The 23,506-nt window shown below is 36.5% G+C and overlaps 1 protein-coding gene across 4 annotated transcripts in view; it reads left to right on the top strand.

Annotated features, from left to right (window-relative positions):
* Window positions 1-14,766, top strand: part of RAB3IP (RAB3A interacting protein) — a 32,850-nt gene extending 18,084 nt beyond the window's left edge. For 2 of the 4 annotated variants that reach the window (XM_053978697.1, XM_053978695.1), the window contains 7 exons: window positions 175-252; window positions 625-828; window positions 5,588-5,716; window positions 7,927-8,039; window positions 11,416-11,515; window positions 11,622-11,691; window positions 14,397-14,766. In XM_053978697.1, the coding sequence (XP_053834672.1) occupies window positions 175-252; window positions 625-828; window positions 5,588-5,716; window positions 7,927-8,039; window positions 11,416-11,515; window positions 11,622-11,691; window positions 14,397-14,479 (777 nt within the window). In that variant the 3' untranslated portion in view covers window positions 14,480-14,766. Of the gene's footprint in view, window positions 1-174; window positions 253-624; window positions 829-5,587; window positions 5,717-7,926; window positions 8,040-11,415; window positions 11,516-11,621; window positions 11,692-12,151; window positions 12,202-12,965; window positions 13,123-14,396 lie in introns of those variants that run through there. The other 2 variants (XR_008437325.1, XM_053978696.1) reach the window with 2 other exon arrangements.
* The last annotated feature ends 8,740 nt before the right edge of the window (window positions 14,767-23,506 follow it).

Raw genomic sequence — 23,506 nt, 5'->3', positions numbered from 1 at the left:
CATCAAAATCATAGATTTGTAGGGATTTTTTTTTTAACCTAGCTATTTCATTTCAGACTATTGCAAATGTTAATAGTCAACAAATAGTCTTCGTGAAGCAAAAGTTTGTCATTAGTTGTTGGATTTTTCATAAACTCGTGTGAAGCATTTACACTAGCTAAACATCTTTTATAGGAAGCACACAAAATGGTTAAAGAAGCAAATGTCAAACAAGCTGCAGCAGAAAAACAGTTAAAAGAAGCACAAGGAAAGGTGAGTTTTTTCCCAGCTTGTTTGCTTTGTATTTTTACATGGTTTTAAATCTGAAGTGTGAATCATAAAGATATAGGTAGAGGATTACCTGTATACATTTTTGGAGTATATACTCAGTTTTGTGTTGCTTGACATATTCTTAGCGAACACCCATGGGCACGGTGTTTCAGTGTCATGTCAGCCAGCAAGGTGCATAGGAAGCCAGTGCTACTACAATATGTAATTGCCTAGGCATCTGTGTGTTAGTACTGTTGGAAGATGGAGCTTGGATTTGCAATGAGATAGTTGGAGAGGTTTTTAATTGATTTAATGTATTTATAAACTAATATACGTTTTGTTTGTTAATGACTTTATTCCCCCCGCCCTGTGAAGATTGATGTCCTCCAGGCTGAAGTAGCAGCATTGAAAACACTAGTACTGTCTACTTCACCAACATCTCCAACTAAGGAATTTCAGTCTGGTGGAAGAACTCCTTTTAAGAAAGGCCATGCAAGAAACAAGAGTACAAGCAGTGCTATGGGTGGCAGTCATCAGGACCTTACAATGATGCAGCCAATTGTAAAAGACTGTAAAGAGGTAATGTACAAAGATTGTTCTCTTTTTGCTAATAAACTGGCTTATTGTTTTGTTTTATTCACAATAAATGGAGTATATCTTAAATCTTCATTTAATGCTTACTATCTTCATTCATTTTTCATTAATGAAAGAACTTTCCTTACATACCAATAGGTGGTGATTTTTCCAAGTCTTATTTACCTTTAAATCATTAAGGGAAGATGAGATAAGATTTCAAATATTGAAATTGCATGTGGTGATGAAAAAACCCTAAACAATAAATTAAACAATATAACTGAATGATAGGTCCTGGTGGCCTTTTTATGAAGTCCATCACTGAAAGTTCATAAACTTTCATAAGCATTGTATAAGCTGTCATAGAAAAGAGGAAGAGTCATTTTATAGATCAGTAGTGGGTGAAAGAGGCCAGGGAAAAGATGAAATCAGTAAGGGAAACTTATATTTCCCTTATCAGTAAGGGAAATTTATTAGGGAACAGATGCTGAGTCACTGGAATCCTGAGGCCTGTGTGGGTTTTTTTTTCTTTTTTTTTTTTGTTTTGTTTTGTTTGTTTGTTTTTTTGTAGGTTTTTTTTTTTTTGTAGGTTGGGTTTTTTTTTGTTTGGTTGGTTTGTTTGCTTGATTTTTAAATCTACTCATGTCACTGAAAATGGAGAAATAATGTGGCAAAGGGTTGGTACTTGAGTCCTTGCAATGGTAGTAGCAAAAAATGACCAAAGTGTTGAGAAGGAGCTTATTTTACTGGATGGTTAGTAAAACAGCAAATGAAATGCAAAAATCAATAAATGAGAAATGAGGCATTTAGGAAAAAAATGCAACTGGCAAGCTTGCAGTTATGAACTTGGCAAGAGCTACATTGTGCTGGAAAAAAACCTAGTGTCCTTGTTGATCATTGTCTGAAAATCCCATCTCAGTGTTCAGTGATGGTCAAAGACCTGCAGAGACTTCGGAGTTCTTAGGAAAGGAATAATTAACAAAAGAAGTAGTATTGTGCTGCTGTATACACATGTAGTAAGAGTGTTTCTGTACATGCAGCTATGATATATTCCTCCCAGAAAGGACACTGAAAATAGTAGGAAGTGTAACATAGGTGGTCAAACCTAATGGAAAGATTTCTGTGTAGAGATACTTGAGGTAGAAGAAAAATCTCTGCAATCTCAGGTGACATGGGGAAGATGAATGATGAACAATTATTAATGAATTAATGACAACTCTGGAAGCTAAAAGGAAAATAATTTATAGTCAGTACATAATGAACCATCGTCACAAGGAAGCAAGTTTGAAATACGTTCAAAAGTAAAGTCATGCCTCTGAAGATACGTAGAAGATAGATATGACATTTGGCTTAGAAAGCTTCTTTAGCTACAGACTGCTAGAAGTTTTGAGGCTGTAAAAGAATACGCATCACTATTCTTGCCCTCAGATGTCTCTTCAGCCAGTTCTGTGGCTGCTGGCTATTGTCAGAGGGGTAATATGCTGACTGGATCTTTATACTTTACCAATATAGCTGTGTTTGTACTAGACACCATTTTACTATAAACCTAGGAAATTAAGGCATCTTCTACTTGGTGTTTCATACTCAAAAAAATTCAGATTATTTACAACCTACTTGCCCACTTTCAGTGGTATCCACGATTTTTCCTTACTAAAATGGAATCCTTGTTGCTCTTCAGAAAAGGGAAGAACTGGAATGGAATCCAATTACTTTGTAAGCATCACATCAAGGTCATGACTCAATGAAATTTTTAAGTGTTGGGCAAGAGTGAGAGACCAGAGAAATCTGTTTTGTCTCAGTTTCTCATGGAGAGAAGGCAGTGATTGTGGAGAACATGCTGCAGGAGAACCAGTCTGCCTGACACTTTTCTTTAGTTAATTCACCTTTTTGTTGGCTGCATTAGGAGACACTTCAAGGCTGCTCAAACTGGTGACTTTTTCTTCCAGTGACGGCCAGGGAATCACTAAGAAACACGTGGGTTTTCCACCCACTGGGACTTGAGTATTTTTATTTCTCTTCTGAGTGGGAGTATTCAATGGAATGTAGAATGGGGTGAAGAAAGCAAGAGTACCTTTGGCATGGTAGCTAGGACATTGTTTTAAGCAGAGGATGCATGCCTTCCCAGCTGTTCCTGTTATCTAGTGCTTTGTCATTTTGTTTACTGGCTTTATTTGTAGCTGCTCTAAGGTAAATTTTTTTGTATTTCTGGGAGCTTGGGTCTGAAACCCTAGTTCAATCCCCTTCTTGCTAGTTGTTCGTGACACTGAGTTGTTATTCTTTGGATCTTATTCTTCTGATTTTGAGTGACTTGACTTCTAAGGGGGGTCAAGAGTACCCTTGGTCAGGGCTGTGTATTGGCCCTGAGCCAATAGATTTGGGCCCTTTAGCAGAGTCTACCACCTGGAGCTTTGTGTTGTGGGATGGAGCTGGGTGTAAATACAGGTCAGCTCTCAGATTTCTTTGTGGAATGTAGACAGAGTCACAAGGCTGTCCACCCTAAATTGCAGTGGAGCTAGAAAGCTGCCAACATCCCAGAGAAATATTTCCTAGTATGTGCTAGTAACCTGTAGGATAAATCAACATGTCTAATGAATTCAGATATTAAAAAGATTAAGATAAGCTGCCCAGATCTCAAGCAGACAGGTATCATTCAGGTGTCAACCAGAAATGTTGATAAATGCATCAGTGTTGTTCAAAGAGCTGAGATATTTTGCTGATGTCATATTTACTGTAATGAAAGCATGAAAAATTTAACTGGAATTGTTATTACATTTAACTTTATATTTAATTTCAGGTAATCAAAACTTGGATCTAGTGAAAGCATATGTAAAGGCAGGGAGGACATACACACATATCACACATTGTAGATTGACAAGATCATCAAGCTATGGTCACTGAACAATTTTTCTCAAGGCAGCTTCTTTATAAATTGTAGGTTTAGGTAAAATTGAGTAAGTATAGAAAATAACCAAGTTAATAAGAAATGCATCTTGATTTCTAGAATTCTAGAGTACAAATAAAAATTGGATGTTTTTCTGCTGGTATCTCTTGATTGTATTAATTTTAAAGCCAGACCTGAGATGGGTTTAAATTATGGGAAATGTTCCTTTAAGGGAGCAAGTTACACCTATTGAATTCCACTTGTGCAATGAAGTTGGTGGCTTAGCAACCAGAACACTTATGGATTAGCTTAATTAAGATAGTTGTTCCTGATTGTACCTGAGTGTAATGCAAGTGGCTCTAATGAAAAACAAATTTTCCAGTCTAATTTTTGTAAGTTACTTTTCAAGGAAAAAAAAGAAAAGAATAAATTTGAAACAAAACCCCCTTAAAATGATGAAAGAACTCCCTATAGCATGTATGTAAAAGAATGGCAAAGTACTGAGAACTCAGAAGGGGTGATGCATGGGGAATGAAAAAGAGACTGAGGTTGGTTCAAAGCAGCATACTGATCTTTTAAATAGGATTAAAAATCAACTTTTAGTATGTGCTATTTCTCCATTTCAATATCTTATTTGTATTGTTTTTTCTTTAATTGTACAAAATTTAAATTCACATCCTGGCTTATCTTTCTCCTGCAGTGTACATCCTTTCTATAGTTTTAGTTTTAGGAGTATAGGCCTGCTGTAGTTCAGCAGACTGGAGGTGCTGAAGCAGAATGTCAAAACCAGTCTGGGACTGGTGCTGCATATCCCATTGGGTCTGGAGTTAGTTTTATATGTTGGATTAGGAGCACGTGTCAGAAGCACTCACCCCCACTCTGCTTGGAGCCCATGAAAAGTCTTTCTCAAGTAACCCTAAAGCAGGCGATGTGCTCTGGGAGCACCTCAGTGTGCTCTAGCTGTTAGTGGGTAGCAAGCCCGTGGGACAGACTGCCCCATAATGCAAATAGATTTTTAATAACAACCTAGTACCCATCTCTGGACCACCACACTGGGTAGATACCATCCTGTTGCTAACTGATCTCAGCCTGGAAATGACAGAACACGGTGTTTTCAAAGCAGGTACAATTACTTTTCCTAACACAGAACATAGTTCTTCCGAGCATGATTTAATAGGTAATTTTAGCATTTCCTCTTTGCCTAGAGGAGCTGTTGGGGGATCAGGCTTATAAATCATTCCTAGTGACCATCATTGCCTTTCTGTTGTAGGGAGGTGTAGGAGAGAGTTTAGGCATAAAGATGAAAAGTGAAGAATAACTGAGTTGTACATTGACTTCCTGTTTTCTTTTCTTAGGATATTCAGTGTGTTAGTCTTTTTTCTTTTAGTGTTTGGATAGCAACATATTGGAGTCAGATGCAGCATGAACACGTAAGATGTCTAGGATTGCAATTGCTTTCTTTGAATTTCTCTGCTTTTCTTAACTTACATAAATGGAGGTGAACTAAAATACTTTAAGGAAGATGCATGAAGATAGAAACTGTTTTCTGGCTCTTCCTAAGTATTTCAAAGCTATCTGTAAGCTTACGAAAGGTCATTAGCTTGTAGTGGTAGTGTGCAATGGTAATTAGTAGATGCACTATCTCTGTGTATTGAAAATCATATGTTTTGATTTGCTTGAATTTACAAGCTTAGGAAAGTGGATTTAAGAAGGTATTTGTAGTTGAACCATGATAGCATTCTTTAAATTTACAAGTTACATTCTTTCAATTTTTACATTACAATAGAATTTTAATGCTTATTATTTACCTGTGGATATTTGCAAATGATAGACACTAGTGTGATAATTATATTACTAAAATATGTGAATTTTTGTGTATTTTAGGCTGACCTGTCTCTGTACAATGACTTCAGGTCTTGGAAGGATGAGCCTACTATGGACAGAACATGTCCTTTCTTGGACAAAATTTATCGGGAAGATATTTTTCCATGTTTAACTTTCTCCAAAAGTGAGGTAATGGAAATGGTCTAAATGTGCTCACTGATATCTTCCCCTTAAATATGTTACATGGAGCCAAAAGACTACTATATTATTTTCAGTATGAAGTTTAACCATTTTTGTTTCATTAGTATGTGACAATTTTCAGTGAAGTCCTAAAGTTTGGTCTGGAGTATTGAAATGACCATCTTTTTTCTTCACTATTCTATTCCATTTATACTCTTCCAGATATGGCCTTTTTTATGTCTACTTCTTCAAATGTTACTCCTGTCTGTTAGAATCTGATCTTTGTTGGAATCCTGATACTTCAAATACAGTGTTTTTGATTTGAAAATCGTATTCTGTGTCTTGTTATATAGGGGGCAGTAGAGACCAATATATTTAATTTTGTGGACTGATTTTCTCTCATATCAGTCAAAGCAGTCTGCAAGTGTAGTCTGGGCCTTTTCTTGAAGAGAGGTTTGAGTTACAAGAATAAGATTTTGGGATTTAAGATTCAACAGGGGCAGTTGGTCAATATGGTTTTAGAGGAATCAAATTAGGAAACTTTTTTCCTTGTGTTATTCCCACACACTCCCATACAGAGGAAAGACTGGAGTCTCACCTATCCTGGGAATAACATGGAACTGATTGCAGATCCAACTCCTTTACTTAGTTTTTGTTCTTAAGCACCATTTATAGGCTTTACTTGTAGTATCCACCAGTAGAGAAAAGGGAGCATATTCTTAGATCTTTATCAAAATCAGAACAAGAAATTTAAAGTCCTAAGTATTGATATTCTTTCCCAATGAAATTAAACACCTCACATAGAAAACCCTACATTTCCTTCATAATGTTCATGTGTTGTTTTCAGGAGGTGTTATGTTCTTTTCCCATGCTTTTCATCTACTGTTACTTGCTGGCCATAAGCACACGCAGTCTTTTAGTCAATCGTATACCAGTTTGTTATGGTTGGTGCACAGCATCATATGAACCTCTCCCACTAAAAATTTGCTTGGTTACTATGGGAATTAAATTGCTTCTGCAGTATATGTAAGTAGGCCATCCTGTTGTTTTTTGCAGGAACTTAATTTTGGATTTTGTTCTTCATTGGTAATATAAATACTGTAGATTTATATTGCCTTTTAAGGGAAGAATGAAGCTTCTAGCACTTGTCAGTTACACCATTATTGTTTCCAAATGCTGTGTGTAGTGACCAACTTCTGTTTTACTTAGCTCTCTATGCTAGTGTGCATTTAAACCAAACAATAAATTACACATGTATTGTGTTTTTGAATAAGTGAAAGTGCAGTTAAGTGAATGGTTGAAGTATTACATTAACTCTCAGTAGCCTCTTGTGTGTATGTGTAGTGTTCTGCTTTTGGGAGATGGCAGAGAGAGTATTTCATATGAACTACTTTAATAGTAACATTCTGGTCTTAAAATAATTGTAGTACAATAGAAAAAATACCTTTATTACTTAGTAGAAAAGAACCTTGGCACCAAATTTCATTAGTAATGTAAGTTGCACCTTTTTAAAAATCAAGTAATGGCTGTTACTTGAAGCAGTGGTCTTGGACAAATGTTCGGTCCAATCAAGCAAAATGGTCACATTTCCAGTGTCTTTTGATTGTTTATAAGGAGAGAACATAAAGAACCTAAACAAAGTTGCACTTTAAGTAGGCTAGTGTTTGAAAGTTGCATCTGGCTTTTTTATATATTGTTCAGTCTTTCTTGTTGAACACCTTGCTAGAGCTATCTTCAGCTGAAAACAGTGACATAACACTTGTTTTATTCAAGATAAAGATGTATGCAGTATAATTTTGTAATTTTCATAGTACACAATAAAATTAGAACAATTTTTTAAAATGAAGTTTGTGCCATATTCAGTCTCTGACAAGAGCATAGCATGTACCAATACACATTTGGGTGTATGAGGAAAGGCTGAGAATACAGTTAGTGTTTTAAACATGCTTCACTACATTCCTGGCTGTAAAGGAAGTTAGGTTGCCTCAGGGAAGGCAGGGTTATTTGTAGGGCAGAATTTAAACAGGAGCCTGGAAATGGGACCTCTTGCTCGTGATAAAAGTGAAATCTTATTTGTAATAGAATTTTTGTTTGGTGGGTTGATTCCCCCCCACCTCCCCCTCATGTTCTTAACTTTCCAGAAGAAGAAATATATTACTGCTTTGAGACAGTGGATGAAGCAGAGCTGTTTTTAACTGCTTTCTAAATTTCTCTTGCAGTTGGCCTCAGCTGTTCTGGAAGCTGTTGAAAACAACACTCTGAGCATTGAACCTGTTGGCTTGCAACCTGTTCGATTTGTGAAAGCTTCTGCAGTTGAATGTGGGGGACCAAAGTATGTTGAACTGACACCGGGGGATACTCTTGACTCATTTGAGTTCTCTTGGCTTGAGAAAACTGCTATCAGCTGATTACCTCAGTCAAATTTTTGTATCTTAAATTTAATTTCCTTAAAATCTAAGACTTCAAAATGGTTGTTACAAATTTTGTGGGAAAGTAGCAACTAATAAATTAAACTAAAAAAAAAAAAAACAAACCCTAATATAGAACAAACCTTATCATTTGGGGAGAGCTTGACTTTTGCTTGTTTTGATGCATTGACCCTGAAAGTAACATTCACTTCTTTGGAGAAGAGTATTCTGATACTTCAACCAGATGGTTTTGGACTGGGGGCTCTCAGCTAGAAATCATCATGAAAGAAATAGGTACTGAAATAGTACAGGCTGAGTTTATGATCTCTGGAGTACTTGTGGCATAAGAAATTCAGGACATATGTAGGACACTGATAAAGGTAGCTGAAATATTTGAGAAATACAGAGAGAGTTAATCCTCTGAATTTGAGCAGGAGGAATGTAAATGGGAATGAAGTTGAATGAGAGTTGGAACCTAAAGTAGAAAGTATGCTTTCTAGGAAGGTTATTTTAGAAATTATGGAATCGTCCTAGAGTAATGTGAAGCACAAGACTTGTTGTCAGGTACTGATACAAACATTGAAGTTGGGTGGGAGGGACTTGCTTGAGGCACTGAGGCTTTGATTATGTGGATGGAGAAGGAAAGGGATTGTAGGATGCCTTAGTGGATGTTTGAGTAAGAAGGCAAGGTCAGTCTGGATATTAATCTGAAGCCTTCCAAATCTTGAGAAAGACTTGGGCTTTCTGTTGGAAGTATTTTGGACAAGCTGACAATTTACTCTGTTATATTTGATTTGAGAGAGCTCAAATTTACAATAGAAAACTTACATAAAAATGTTTTCATCTGACTTTGAGATTTTTTTTCTTTCTTATGGCCATGGCTTTTTATTCTGTTTTTCCTCTCTTGAGTGGAAGAGAAACTACAACTGCCACATCTCAAAATTCTTTATTTTCTCTTTAAAGAAGCTGTATAAAATGAAAATTTGTTTTGTGTGTTTTATGACTTAGCCTTTGATCCTTTCTAGCCTGCAAAGTTCAAGTATTCAAATTTTTTTCAACTTCCTCCTGTCATTAGAACACACTCTTTGAGCTGTAGCAGCCTCTCATCAGAAGGGCCCACACCAGTAATGGAGCTAGTCAAGGAGTAGGGAATTCCTATCCAAGGTCTGCCACTGTAATCTGTGTTCCGTGAAAGCAGTAGAGAATCTGGACAGTCAGAAACCACTGAAACAAATCATGTGTCATCAAAAAACAACTAATAAATGGATTTGAAGTCATTGTGATTCAAGCAACTTTGCTACATCTTGATGTAGCAGAGAGGAGACCCAACTGCATAATTCAGAAATTTCTGGAGATTTTTAACCTGTTTTCTCCAGTGTAGGATAACGTTTAAATCAGAACTTAGAAAATCCTTAAATATTTGGCAAGATAGAGATTCATGTTTTGAGATGACAATGTGCAAGTTGTAATTTAGTTATTTTAGATATATCAAAAGGTCAGCCAAATTCTTTTCTCCCTTTTCCAACTCTTCTGTACCAACAAAATCTTCTGTGCTGCTACTTGTAGATAAGTAATAGGTAAGGAATCTGCAGTATTTAAGTGTAATTTGACAGTAGTTGTGCTTTGCCTTATGTATTATTACTGGCACTGAATGGGAAACAGGTGTTGCAGTTTTCACTGAATCAGTGTAGCAGTTTTGTGATTTTATTTTTATACAGTGCAAAATGCTTTTTTTATTGAAACTTTCTTCTTAAATGGGTAACCTAATATAGACAAACTGAAAATAAACAATAACAAAAGCTAGAGTAATGTTTTCAAAGAAGTACTTTTGTTGTACATTCATGTGGGGGTAAAAAGATGAATAAAATAGTGGGTAACAGCCCAAATAGCATAGTGAGGAATGGAGGACAGAAAGCTGTGATAGTAGTACAGAAAGGTTCTGAATATACAGAAGTTACTGAATGGTAACTGTAATGGTGTGCAGGGAGTGCTGCCTTAACAGAAGACAGCTGGGTTTCCCCAAAGGATTCACATAATTGTCCCCAAGGGGAACAAAGCACTGAGCTGTGTGTGCTGTACAGCACGGAACTGAGTCACCAGCAGGAGCCCTCAGCATTTAACTGGTGTGATGGAAGACAACATAGAGAAGGCAGTTATGTAACCAGAAGAAAAAAAGGGTTTTATTTTCCTAGCATTGAAAGTTTGTCTTCTGACAAAGCTAGACTGAATTGTGATCCAGCTTGCTTCGGCTACTTTAGGATTTCTTGTATCAATGAACTGCTGTCAGTCCTCATAAATTGCTATGGAAAATTGTATACACACTTCCATTTCTCCTGTTTTACATGGTTCTGTGGACCAGCTGCAGGCAATTTAAAAGGGCCTATGAACCACTGTTCAGAACCACAGAAGCTTAGTAATTTTTGTTTCTTTGAAAGGCAGCTTGTTCTTAGACTCACCAATTTCACGAGGTAGAAATGGGAGAAAGAAGAGCCAGCAGCTTTTAAAATTAATGAAACAGTGGTTGCCATGACAACCCAATTCATCTGAGATGCTGTAATACAGACATTCTGAATAAATCAAATTCTTATCTTTAAAAATTCATTGGTTTCCTAACTTGTTTTTTTTTTTTTTTGGGAACAGTTTGTGGTGACTAATGACCTTTCCTGAATACTGCATAGTTGCAATACACCAGAAGTAAATTTGATTATTTTACTCTCAGTTTCTGTAATGGTAACAGAAAGAATTACTGCCAGACGGTCCATTTTCCTTTGTCCCAGAAGATTTTATACTCTGAATGTAAAATATGATTTCAATTTGGGCATAAATGCAAAATTGGATTTAAAATGCATCTCAGAGAATTGACTGCTCTTCTGTGAGACTGATTTTTTTTTTTTAGGATGAAATACAATATCAAGCGTAACTTTAAAAAAAATCTGTTCAAATGTTGGCATCAACTGATAATTTAAAAAATGTTTATTTGACATATCAAGAGTTAATTAAAGAAATCCCACTGTGCCGGAGTTGTCAAGCCAATTTAAATTAGTGAATATGGAAGTGCATTCCCAGAGCTGAAGAAAGTTTTAGAATTCAAAAAAAGCATCATAACGCACCACTATTGAAATTAAATTAGGCTTTGTGGAGCTAACAAAAATGACAACATAATGTAAAAATTGCAGCTTGTAAAATGAAGTAGAGACTCATCTATCTGTGCCAATATTGAAGTAGTTACATTAACACCATAAACACATGTGCGTGTTTAGACAATTGATTTATTGAATTATATGACCTTTATATTTGTAGGAAATGTGCTCTCAGTGGACAAAGTAAGTCATGCAAGCATAGAATCAAATTAGGAGATTCAAGCAGTTATTACTACATTTCTCCTTTCTGTCGTTACAGGGTAAGTAGATTTACTATTATTTAATTTTGTGTAGTAGTTATTTAACAGTTTTTTTCCATACCTCTATACAAAATTACATTAACCACCATTATTCTTATGAGTTTAGATCACTTCTGTGTGTAACTTCTTTACATATATTCGCTACATCCAGCAAGGACTGTTGAAGCAGCAAGATGGTGAGTATAAACAAATTGTATTTGACCTAGGTAAAGAGACAGTTACATAATGCCTGTTCCTAAAAGTTGCTCTCTGTGCAATAAAGTTGCTATCTGTGACCTGAAATTACAGTTTATCAGTTAGTCATTGTTGTAATTTTGAGAATATATTGATATTTCACTCTCCAATAAAGTTATTTTTTAAAACAACTAATTATAATGCATTGATTTTTCAGTTCATTTAAAAACCCCTTATACAGTAAGAAATGTTAAAATCTAACTAGGGGAGTTAGTCACAGTTTTTCCACACAGTGGTCAAAAATCAGATCTCTGTCACAGAATGTAGAGGCATTTTGGATGCAAAAAACTTCAGTTTGGTTTGGTCTGGGTCATTTTTTTCTTTAGCTTGGTGTTTTGGCATGTCTTCTTGTTTTGTGCAGTGGCAGTTGAGACAGCTGTTCTTGTTGGACTGTTTTTTCAGGGGAAACTGGCAAGAAACACAATATTTTGGGTTAAATTGCAAAATGTAAACAGGTAACCTTTTATATATACAGAAAACCTGTAATCATTCATCTGAGTGCAGCTGAGAAATGAGATCATCGCAGTGGCATGGCCAAATCTTGATTAGGGCTCTGGTTATAAATGTAAGGCTTGATCACCCTCCACCCCAAAACAGAAATGTGTTTTTTACTACCATTGCTTCAGGCTGTGGGCTGGGGGGGTTCCCTACCTTTGTTAGCCAGTTGCTTTGGTCATGTCAGAATATCATATCCAACAACTGCCTATTTAAACTGTGTCTGCACGGTAATTCAGAAATTTGCTTAGCTTAGCTATGTGGTTCTCATATGTCCGTATAAAAGATGTTTGTGAAAACATATTCTGGTATACCCAGTTACTTGATTCTGGAATTTAAAAATATATTGCATGTTGGAGGCGTAGCTTTGTCTTCATTTTCAAGACCATTTTACCTGTTTATCACTACAAAAGGAAAAGAAGATGATTTGATTGTGTTTAAACTGCACACAGTTGATTTAATTGTATTTCCTGTCCAGATCAAAGAATATTGCCAAACAGCTTTCAGTTCAATTTTTTTTTTGAAACAAGTCATATCACTCAGGCTTCCAGAAACACTGAACGCAGATAGTGGAAAAAGTATCATTAGTCCCATGCCAATAGGAAATTAAAATATTTGCTTTCACTGTGAAAATGTAATTTTTTTTTAGTTAGTTGCATTTTGAAAGTAAACCAGTTAACACTGTTATATTTATGGATGTCTGTGCATTTCATTATTCCAGTTTCCAAGTCTCTGTGGATTTGCTTCATCAAGAATTTGGCTAGAATTAGCCCTGCTTTGCTACCTCACCTATAGTCATCTCTTCCTGATGTTTCCAAATTTCAAGAGCTCAGGATTTTAGCTACACCCAAATATTTCTAACCTGAAGTACTTCTGAGGTGATAGATAGACTTAATTACAAAAAATAATGCTGTTAATTTCCAATGTTAAAGGGTAATGGAATTCACCAGAAATTCAGCTATTTCCTATACTTAATTATGTTTAATAAAACCTTCAGATGGTTGTAATTTTTACTGATTTACTAGCATCACTGAAGATCTTGAAAATGTGTTATTTAAGTTTTAATATGGTTTGTAGTTAAAAGGCTTTTGCTTTGACCAGAAGGACCTATGAAGTTTCAACTAAAAATTGTTTACTTTGCTATCGAGATATAAAAACTTAATTAATGTGTTTTTTTACATCATATAATGAAATATTTTCAACATTATCAGATTGATTTCTTCTTCCCCAGAAGTTTGTAAAAAAAAATAGTTTGGTGTTTCAGCTCAGTTGTCATCTTTACCACTAGAACATAGAATTTGCATTTCTAGCTTTATATAAGGATTTCAACAATACATTCACAAGAATGTAGGCACTCATCATAATTGTCTGTATAATATGCTGCATGCGTTTCTACTAATGCACCATATAATTTTTAAGACAGAGGTCACTTTTACAAAAGTGGTTTTTGAACTATGGTAGGGAAGACCTTATACTTGTTGTTCAGGTTAATAATATTTGTAGACATTCTACATCAGGATCTTGAATGCATGGAAATTTTGTCTTGAATAATTATATACCCTGCGATTTTGATTTGTATTGCTGTGATGTCTAGAAGCTTAAGCCATGCATTAGACTTACCACATTGGAAAGATACAGATGAAATAAGAAAAAAGGGTCTTTCCTACCCGATTTATTGTTGCTAGTAGATTACTCTAGGAAAAAAGGGAGCAAGAAGGAGTATAAAAGGCAAAATTCTAACAAAATTGCAGATTCTTTGGTGAAACAATTCTTATTAAACAAGCTCTACTTTTTTCTTTTTGTAGACATTTAGTTTCACAGAAAATGAGTCATGGGGCAGGGAAGCTTAAATAAGAAGTTGCAATTAATTGAAGCTGACAAGAAGTACTGATATAGTTCTGTTCTCCATTTTAAAGAAATCTAAAATCTGACTAAATTTTTTATACGACTCTCATTTATAATGTTTAGAATATGTGCTTGAACAAATTTTGTCATAACCAAGTACAATTCACCCTTACACATACTAATGCTGGTTTTACCAGATGTTTGTTATGAAGTTCCTCTAAACTCATATAGAGTAAGGCAGCCTGAATACATCAGTTGAAATAAAATGTGAATTTGTTATATTTAATGATACTTCTGTCTTTTTTAGTGGATCAGATGTTCTGGGAAGTTATGCAGCTGAGACGAGAGATGTCACTAGCAAAACTTGGCTATTACAAGGAAGAGCTCTAAAATTTTTTACTCGTGCGCATGCATGAACTTCATTGAATATACATAACTAAAATTGCTGAACCTCTTTTTGTTACTTGATATTTATTTCCACAAAGTGGGTCCAAGATCTTTCTCCGTTTGCAGATGGGACTAAGAAGTACTGTGATTGTTTTAAACTGACCTATGCTGTATATGCGTACATATAATACTTAGTTGAACAAATGTGGTAAGCACTTGCAAATGTATTAGTGATTGTACTTTACATTTAAAAAAAACCCTTCTGATTAAAGTGTTAATCTGAAACAGTCTCTGTCTTTTGTTCTTTGTGATGCAGAATGTGAACTGCCCCAGTAGGACACTCCAAAATAGAAAACTGATTTTATGAAGAGTGAATAAATGCCTGGTATTTTCTTCATTGTAGTGTTTAGGTACACTTATGTAGCTCTCTAAGCACTTATGCCAGTACAGTTAACAGACAGCTGGGAGAACTTGGAATTGTTTAAAGTGCTGCTTTCCTATACTTGTAATTTTTAAAAATATGTATGTAAGAAGAGAAACACATACCGTGAAAAGTCACAGCACAATAAACTTGAGTATCTTCTCTTTAAGGAAGGGTGCTTCTCAAATATGAAAGAACAATAAAATTATCTTATTTGCTTTTTGGTTAGAAATCTATTTTGACCCATATATGACTGCTAAAAACTTTCTCTTTCCCTCTCATTTTCTTTCACTAGAATTTTTTCATTCCTTTAAATTAGTTTTTTTTTCCCCAGTCTTCTGGGATTTCCAGTTTTCAATGTCTTATACATCATTTTCCCCATAGTTGTTCTTGAAACTCAGAAATTTCCATTATGTGGTTTCTTTAACATGCTGATGGTAATTTCCATATAATGTTACAATTTGTGTGTATGAAAAAAATGGTGTCAGAGAACCCCAAAAAAAGGATCCTGGCCTCTTAAGAGATGCTTTTTCTGTTGGAAGTGTTTCTTTGGCACTTGTTTTTTTCTGGGCATTGTCTCAGCTACAGCAGACAGTTGATGATGTTACAAGGAACATGGTTGTGGGTATGTACTAGACTTGCCTTTCTGGAAAAACATTGGATCTGTCTTGACAACTATTTATCAGTTGCACACAAGATTAAAACTTTGACAGGTAAACTGACTAGAAGGTGAGCTTATGCAGCTGTTTTTCTAACAAGAAGCATCTCAGTGGTTCTCTTTGATGCTGAACAAAACCAACAGTATTCGTCATTGTCTTTCTGCAATGTTCTCTGTTTTCATAAAAGTCAATAGAATGGGTTGTGAAATTTAATGCTATGCTTGTGATGCTTGTATATATGTGAAAACACTTTGCAAGTGTTGGCTTTGACCAGACATTTCAATGTTAAAATAAAAACAAACAACTGAACCTAGATATTATTAGTAATGGAGTATGTAGGTCCAACTTGGGCAATTTTAGTTCTGAGGGAATACTTTTCTCAATCTCCCATCACTGGGTACTACTTGCTGTTGTAGAAACGTAGAATAATTCTACCAGCAGTTGTTAAAGGATTGTTTATCCATTCAGTAATGCTAAGGAAGTCTGGCTTTACTCAGTCTTAGAAAACAAGCTGTGTTTATTGGTATTAATGTTTTATGTTAGGTTCATAAGTGCTTCCTAAATGCTTGTTAATCCTTACTTTAGATAATGAGATAGAACTGTTTCCATGATTAGCTAACAGTAGGCAAATGGTAGCCAGTAGCTGGTGCTATTCTGACTTAATATCCTTTAAAACAAAATTTAAGCAGAGAGAACGGTCCTTTTTGTACATGGTAGTATCTAAAATGTACTATGCTGAGGTGATTTCTTGTACAAAGGTGTACCCCATGTAGTGCATCTCAGTAGTAATGACTGGCTCAATTACATCAACACCTTGTAAATGCCAGCTGACTTCTTTCTTCATGTCCCTAATCCAAAATGCTTTTCTATATTTTTCATATGAGCTGTTTATCATGAGACACCTGTGTCACTGTGAGTGCCTGGGGCTTGTAAAAAAGTGAACAACTACTTGTCTGGTGAATATAATTACTTCCAAAAATGTCTTAATGCCAGACTTCATTGGAACTTTTGTTCATAACCAAATGCCTTTTTTAGATGTCTACTCAAATTACTTGAGTATTTCTCTCCTGTTTGCTTAGTGATGACAGAATGGCCAGTTTTCATTGTTTAAAGATGAACTAAGAGAAAGTGTAATAGAGTTTGCTGCTAGCCTTAAAAGAAATTTGTTCCATATTCTGCTTTCCCATATGTCTTCCAATGTTACCTTAGACAAACAGGCTAATGTATGATTTAGTTTTGTTAATAATAGTAACAACATAGAAGTTCTACTTCCTATCAGTGATGGCTTTACTCTTGCATTTTTGATTACTATTGCTTTCATTGGTAATACTAATTACATGACCTGTGTGAAAGTACAAAGACAAGATAAGTAATTTTTATTGCTACATTTTTTTGCGCATGTGTAATTAGTACTGGGACCAAAGGTCCTTAAAACGAGAACATTAGACTTACTGACTGGCTAGAACCCACATCATCTTGCCTCAAAAGCCTTGTTAGATTCTCCTTTATGTGTAGCTTAAGTCCTTTACATGAAGCCTAAGTATAACCCTGACTCTAGTTAGAGAGGAATGAGATCAGCTGGGACAATCATTGAAACCTCTGACAAAAACATGATGTGTTCCATGGCATGTTCATAATCATCTGGAAGAGAGTGCATTTGTCCCAGAAGGAGCTCTTCAAGCAGTAGGACAGTAAAACAATTCAACTGGCTTTTCATGGATGTGGTGGGAGAAAATGAGGCCTTGCAGCAGTTCTTTGAAGGTAAGACTAGTTTCAAGAGATGCCTTAATAATTTTTAGTGGCAGCAAAACCAGTAATTGTTCGGGGGTAATTGAGGAAGAAAGGAGGAAGAAAAAGTGCTCTGAAACCCAAAGCTGTGTTTACACTAAGTTATTGTAGAAGACAATACTGGAATGCTTACAGAGAGTACAGATGTGCTGCAGTGTCTTTTTCTTTGTGCTCTGGCCAGAATACCAAAGGGAAGGTGCACCCAGCAAAGCCTGCAGTGTGGGCAAGGTAATTGCCTTGAAGAAAAACTGGGAAATGATTGAGGACTCATTACTGTGTAACACTTCTGAAATCTTAGTGATTTTCATGTGGTTAATCTCACTTCCTTCTCAGTTTTAGCATGTCAGGTAAAGAGGGTTTTCCTTCCACTAACTGAAATGGCCTAACTGTAATTGGTAAAATGTTAATTGTGTCAGTATCCTTAGGATCCTTCTGAGGAATTAAACTTGGATATTTTTGTCTTTTGGCTGAGATCATCTGTCCTACCTTTTTCTCCAAGACATTTTCTATTCAAGCTGGTCCAGTTAGTTTCATCACTTTCTCTTACTACATGATTCACTTCCTAATAGATTCCATAATAAAACTGCATTTTTAGACTGTCTGATAATGTGTTCAAAGGCCTACTATTTTTATATTTTTTTACTATTTTTTTCTCTCCCTCCAGTTTGCACTTTGCTTTTTGTTTTTAATATGTTAACTGTTCTATTCTAAGCTGCTTTTCTTGTATTTGTTTTCAAATGCAGGTATTCACTGATCTCAAAGTAACTTGGGAAACTACCAAGTTATGTACTTGGGAAAATCACTCTTGTGATTTTCTTTCTGTGTTATTCTTTCCCCTGCCCCTCTGTTAGCCTGGGTGAGAGGTGGCAACTGTATCTTTTAAATTTTAATTTCAAGCTAAGACATTAAAAAATTGATCAAGCCAAGAAATTTAAAATGGCCCTACAATCTAGGGCTGCTAGCAAACAAATGTGTTGTTTATAGATGGTAGGAAATTCCTGCCATATTCCTTAAGTTCAGTTTACACCATGGAGTTGAAAGGCTAACAAACTTTTTTGGCTTTGCTTTCAGCAGCATAATACTTGTTTTTATCAGGCTTTTTTATTTTTTCAACTGCTGCATTGCATAGCTGTTAAATATCAAAATAGTGTTGAATACAGATTATATTACAAAAAGGCACATTTTTTAGGAATCCTCTTGTCATGGAAAACATGACTTTCTAGGGAAGTATAGGTTAGATTCTGTTGACTTTTGTGACAATGATACTTTAATGGTAGAAGGTGTAGCAGGGATTTTAGCTGTATGAGCTCTTTAATGAGAATTACTATTTTTAATTATATAATTATTACTTCAACTCCTTTTAGAAGGTCTTTTGGTAGTGTATGCCAGTGTAAGGATAGAGAAGCCCTGTTGATTCCTTTTAATTACAGGAAAAATGAAACATTTTAGGATGTCATGTCCCTTCCGTGATGTGTGGTTCTGCTGTGTTCCATTAGAATGTGACAAAGGTCTGCTAAGGCCATACAGCATGCAGTGATGCTGTTAGATGGCTGAATTTCATTATCTGGACATGGGTATGTGTCAAGACTGCAAGAGCTCATCATTCATTCAGCATGGAGTAGGCTCTCTTGCTTTTATAAACCATAGGTAAGTCTGAAAAGGGAGCAAGCTGAAGTAAATATGTGGTTAGCCCTCTATTCAAGCAGGGGTTACGTTTACTGAGCACAAAGCAAGTTTTAAGTAGTGGCATCTCTGCAGCTTAGCACTACAGCTTGTGGACTGGCTTTGTAACACAGCAGTGAGGCAGAACCTCATGAAGCAAGAGTCATAAATTGTTAGTGTTGATTTGGTGGTCTCTGTGATTAGTCATAACAGTGTTAGAACATTGTTTTTCAAGGCTATGAAAAAACTGGAACTTGCAATATCAAGTGGAGAATGGTGCTACTGAGTGGTTCCTCAGTGGTTCAGTTTTGGCTTAACAACGCATCAGCTGGCAGTTAATGAATCTACAGATCTGCTTGATAAAATTATTTTAAATTCATGAACAAAAAGAGTCCCCTCTGTCTTGTGCTTTAGCTCCTTACATTGTATATTTGTTTTGACACTCACTAGTAGGGCGAAATTGCATCTGCAATAATGAGAGGGGACAGTCTGAAACATTTTTTTTTTTGTCCCCAAGGAAAGTGAGATACTGTTTGTTTTCCTGGCAATCACTTCTTTGAATAGTTGATAGACCTTTTAGATTAGATATGACTCTGGGATTTGACCATGGCTTTTTCTTATTCAAGTAAATGGCTTTTGTCTAGTGTTGCTGGGAAGTTCTAAATTTTTTCTGTTTCATTTCACTTGCATATTAGAGATTTCATCTTTGATGCAGGTTTTTTTCCTATTATTCTTGTTGAAATAAGTATTTATAATTAAAACATTCTGCATTTTAGAGTCTGTATGTTCCTATTTGTCAAGGGAAGGTCAGAGCTCCTGGTTAGCTCTTCCACCTGTATGTGGCAGAACAATCTGTTCTTGCTGATGTTATCAATGAGAGAGACCTGGTAGAAGGTCAGCCTAGTTACACTGTTGAACTTGGTCTTTTCTGTTGTAAGGTACTTTGAGGTGTCTGAAATGCATGTGTTTTGTCTGTGCTGTGATCTAAAGAAATATTTTCCTTAGTGGAATCATCACCTCTCTGTGTACTCCTGCATGGGTAACATTGAATGTAGATTAGTTTGTGGTAAATAATGAAGCCACTGAAGAAACATGACCTTAAAATACAAAACACTTAAACCTCAGAGGTGCCACATACCATTTTAAGGATGAGAGTTTGAAACAGGAATAAAAGATGAAATGAAAAATATAAAATATTGATGATAAGATTTGTTTCTATAGAAAATGTTACTTTGGGTGAAAAAAGTCTATCTTAACACAAACTCGCTCCTTACAATTTGGACTAACCAAATTTACTGAAGTTGAATAACCTAGGCTGTGATACCTCCTGGCTGGCTACAGCTGGTTTATACTTACAACCCTGTAGCTCTGCAGCTTGTGTCAATGACAGCAGGTCTGTTCCAGTCAAATTGAGCCAGATTTTTGTACACAATTTAAATGGTAACCAGTCTTGGAGTCCATTACCATGAAAGAAGGGCCTAAGTAATACTTAGCTTTGTGTAAGTCAATGAGGTTCAGCTGGACCATTGAGCCTGTATAGTGGAGCTCATAAAGTGCTGAAGCCTCTTTTTGTAAAAAAAATACTGATTTTCATGGTAAAGTGTCTTTAGGTAGAAAGCAGTTATTAATTCTTAAGTAGAAACATATCCCTCAAATTGAAAGGCTTTGTAGCAAACGTGAATTGTTCTGTTCAGCAAGCATTACTGAACACTGACCATGTTCTCTGTACTGTGTTTACACCTTGAGCTGTATATGAGGATTGTTTCCTGTGTAAAGTAGCTGATATTTTACCACTGATCTTACTACAGATAGCTGGACTTGGCTGGGAGCTTCCTGGCATCCTCTTCTAATGTTAGGAAATTATTAGTTTAGTATTGATTTTTAGTCAATATTATTTCTCTGTCCCCCATCCTTCACTTTCCATTTAGATATCACTGAAAATGAGGCAGCTGATTTAAATGCAGATAGACATAAGGCTACATGAAAATGTTGGGAGAATTGATTGAGGTAGGTTTTTCAGTGATTGAGACTTGGTCACAGGACCATAGAGTCAAGCTGAGGAGCCAGGTGATGAGAGCTGGATGTCTGCCAAAGAGTAACTGCCAAATTAATAGGCTGGAGTTCATATGTTTCCTTGGGGGCCTGTGGCCAGGTATTAGGGACAGACTAAGTGAGAATGGACAGGAAACAGAAGACAGTGGTAGTACTGACAGGTTTTTGACTTGGGGACAAAACAACAGAAATATCAAGCTTAAGAAGATATGAGAAAAATATATAATCATATGCAGCCTGTGACTGCAGTGTGTGTTCTGCAAATATCTGTGTGTGAGCCCCCTGCCATGGTACCACCCTGTGCTTTCATCTTCATCGGTTTGTTGGGTAGCTGGTAGTCCTCTGCACAGTGACACCAAACTTGAATGTGTCACTCAGTGCAGACTCTTCCAGAGACATCTGGGCACATTGCAGCATAAACTGTGAACTGCAAGCAGAGCACAAGCTGATGATTGAGGCTGCTGATTCCACATATCCTCCAGCAGCTCTTAGCCAGGCACATGGTTCTGTGCTTCACAGAGGCCTCACCGCAGGGCTTGTCCTGCCATGTACACGCAGTTAGAGAACAGCTAGTTCTCTGCTCTTACAAGCATGTAACATCCAGGTGAGTGACTGTCTTGCTTGGTGCCCATATCTGTTAAGTACTTACTGTGATCAAATGCCTGTGAAATGGATGCCACCAATTAAAATAAATTTGCATATGATCCAACAGGTCCTTCTTTGCTGAAACAAATGTATAAGCACATGATGCCACTCACCTGGAAAGTACATTAACAGAGTTCTACAGGGCAGCAAAGTGTGCCCACTCTTCCGTGTTCCTGCGTCACAAACATTCATTAGTGGTGGCCTGTCTTCCTGGTTAGTTCCTTCTTCTCCCAGCACTGCTTATTCTTTCATTCTTCTCCTTGCCATTTAGCTGTTCATGCAAAGTGGAGAGATTAAGCAGAAATGATATATATTTCTGTTATCATCACTTAGCAACAGAGCTGATCTCTGAACTGTGGGATGTCCACTTGAAAGACCTTGTCCATGTTTGATTTAAAGCTATATTCTTTGATTCAAAGAGTCTGTCTCTGATCTTGGTCAAAATAAAGGATTCTTGGTTGTGTGGTACAGGAAAAATATTTTGCATTTGACTTCTGGCCTCAAGGTAGTAATGAAAGTATATCATTCTTTGTGAGGGTTTGGAGGTTTGAACAGGAAGAACAGGTGGGGTGAAAGAAGGAGAAGGTGATAGAATTGTTTTCCTGCGGACTACATTAGTAAAAGGAGAAGGGTTTGTAATTCAAAGTAGGGGGACCCTACATTCAGACATTAAGAAAGAGAAGATGAGAATCCAACAGTTTGAGGGCTTCTAAGGAAAGTCAGGCTCTTTTGCACTCTCTAGCTGGTTTTGCAGAGTGATCTGCTGCTGCTTCCAGAATTTGTATGTTGCAGTTTTGCTGAGACAAGCTAGTGGGCTGCACCTATTGAATCTGTTCTCTGGTGTGCGTGGGACAGTTCTGTATACAACATCAGTAAATTGAGATGCAAGGATCTATCAGTAGCACATCTCCAAGTTGCTATCCCCCAGTGAAAGGCAGCCAAAATTAAGCCTGCAGCACCAACAATAAACAATATCTAGATTAATCTATGATCACAAAGAAATTTGGGAAATGATTATTAGCAGTGTGGATTTATGTATTGAGGGAATCCTGTGCAAGGTGGTAGATTTTTAGATTCTGCTTGCACAAATGTCCTTTCTAAACACTGGATCAAGAAGGAACAGTATCAGACGAAGACATCAGAAAAGGAACTGAAGATACAGTAGGGTAAGTGTCCTATGCAAGGTAGTACAGTGAGAAGACAGCAAATGCACCAAAGGCAGTGACTACTCCTTGGCTCAGAGGCAGAGATTAACCTTTTGTGTTCTCACGCACTGCTGCCGCTGAGCTGGGGGGACATGGTTGGTGTCAGACTCTAGGGCTGAGCCTCACATCTCTGGCTGTGTGGGCTGGTCCATTTCATCATGTGTGAAGTGGGACAGAGTCACTTGCAGCTCAAGCAGGAATGTCAAGGTCCTTATCTTGTTTGCATTCTGACTGGCCACACCTGTATTTATGGAAGGCCTGCTGCAGAGGTGGGGAGCCTACAGAGTAGGGCTGCTTGGCTGGGTTTTTTAATGAGCGCCCGTTGACTTTCTACAAAAGTTGTCATGAATTCCGGAAACTTTATAATCATAAAATCTGTTTACAGCCTTCAGTTACTAAGCAACAAAGGACAAAGTACTGAACCTTTCTATTTGCTAATACATTTAACATGTTAGTGGGCTGGTTTTTTTAGGCAGAATAAAAGGAAGCCACCAATCAAGCATTTTTTAAGCTTTATTTGGGCTTTATTTAAACTCAGATGGTGGATTTTTAAATGGAGTTTTATTTCAGAAACTCACTTTCAGTACTTGTGAGCACT

This window comes from Vidua macroura, chromosome 5, assembly GCF_024509145.1.
Source record: "Vidua macroura isolate BioBank_ID:100142 chromosome 5, ASM2450914v1, whole genome shotgun sequence".
Classification (NCBI taxonomy): Eukaryota; Metazoa; Chordata; class Aves; order Passeriformes; family Viduidae; genus Vidua; species Vidua macroura.
Note: the sequence above shows the minus strand (reverse complement) of the source record. Positions and strands in the feature narration are given on the sequence as shown.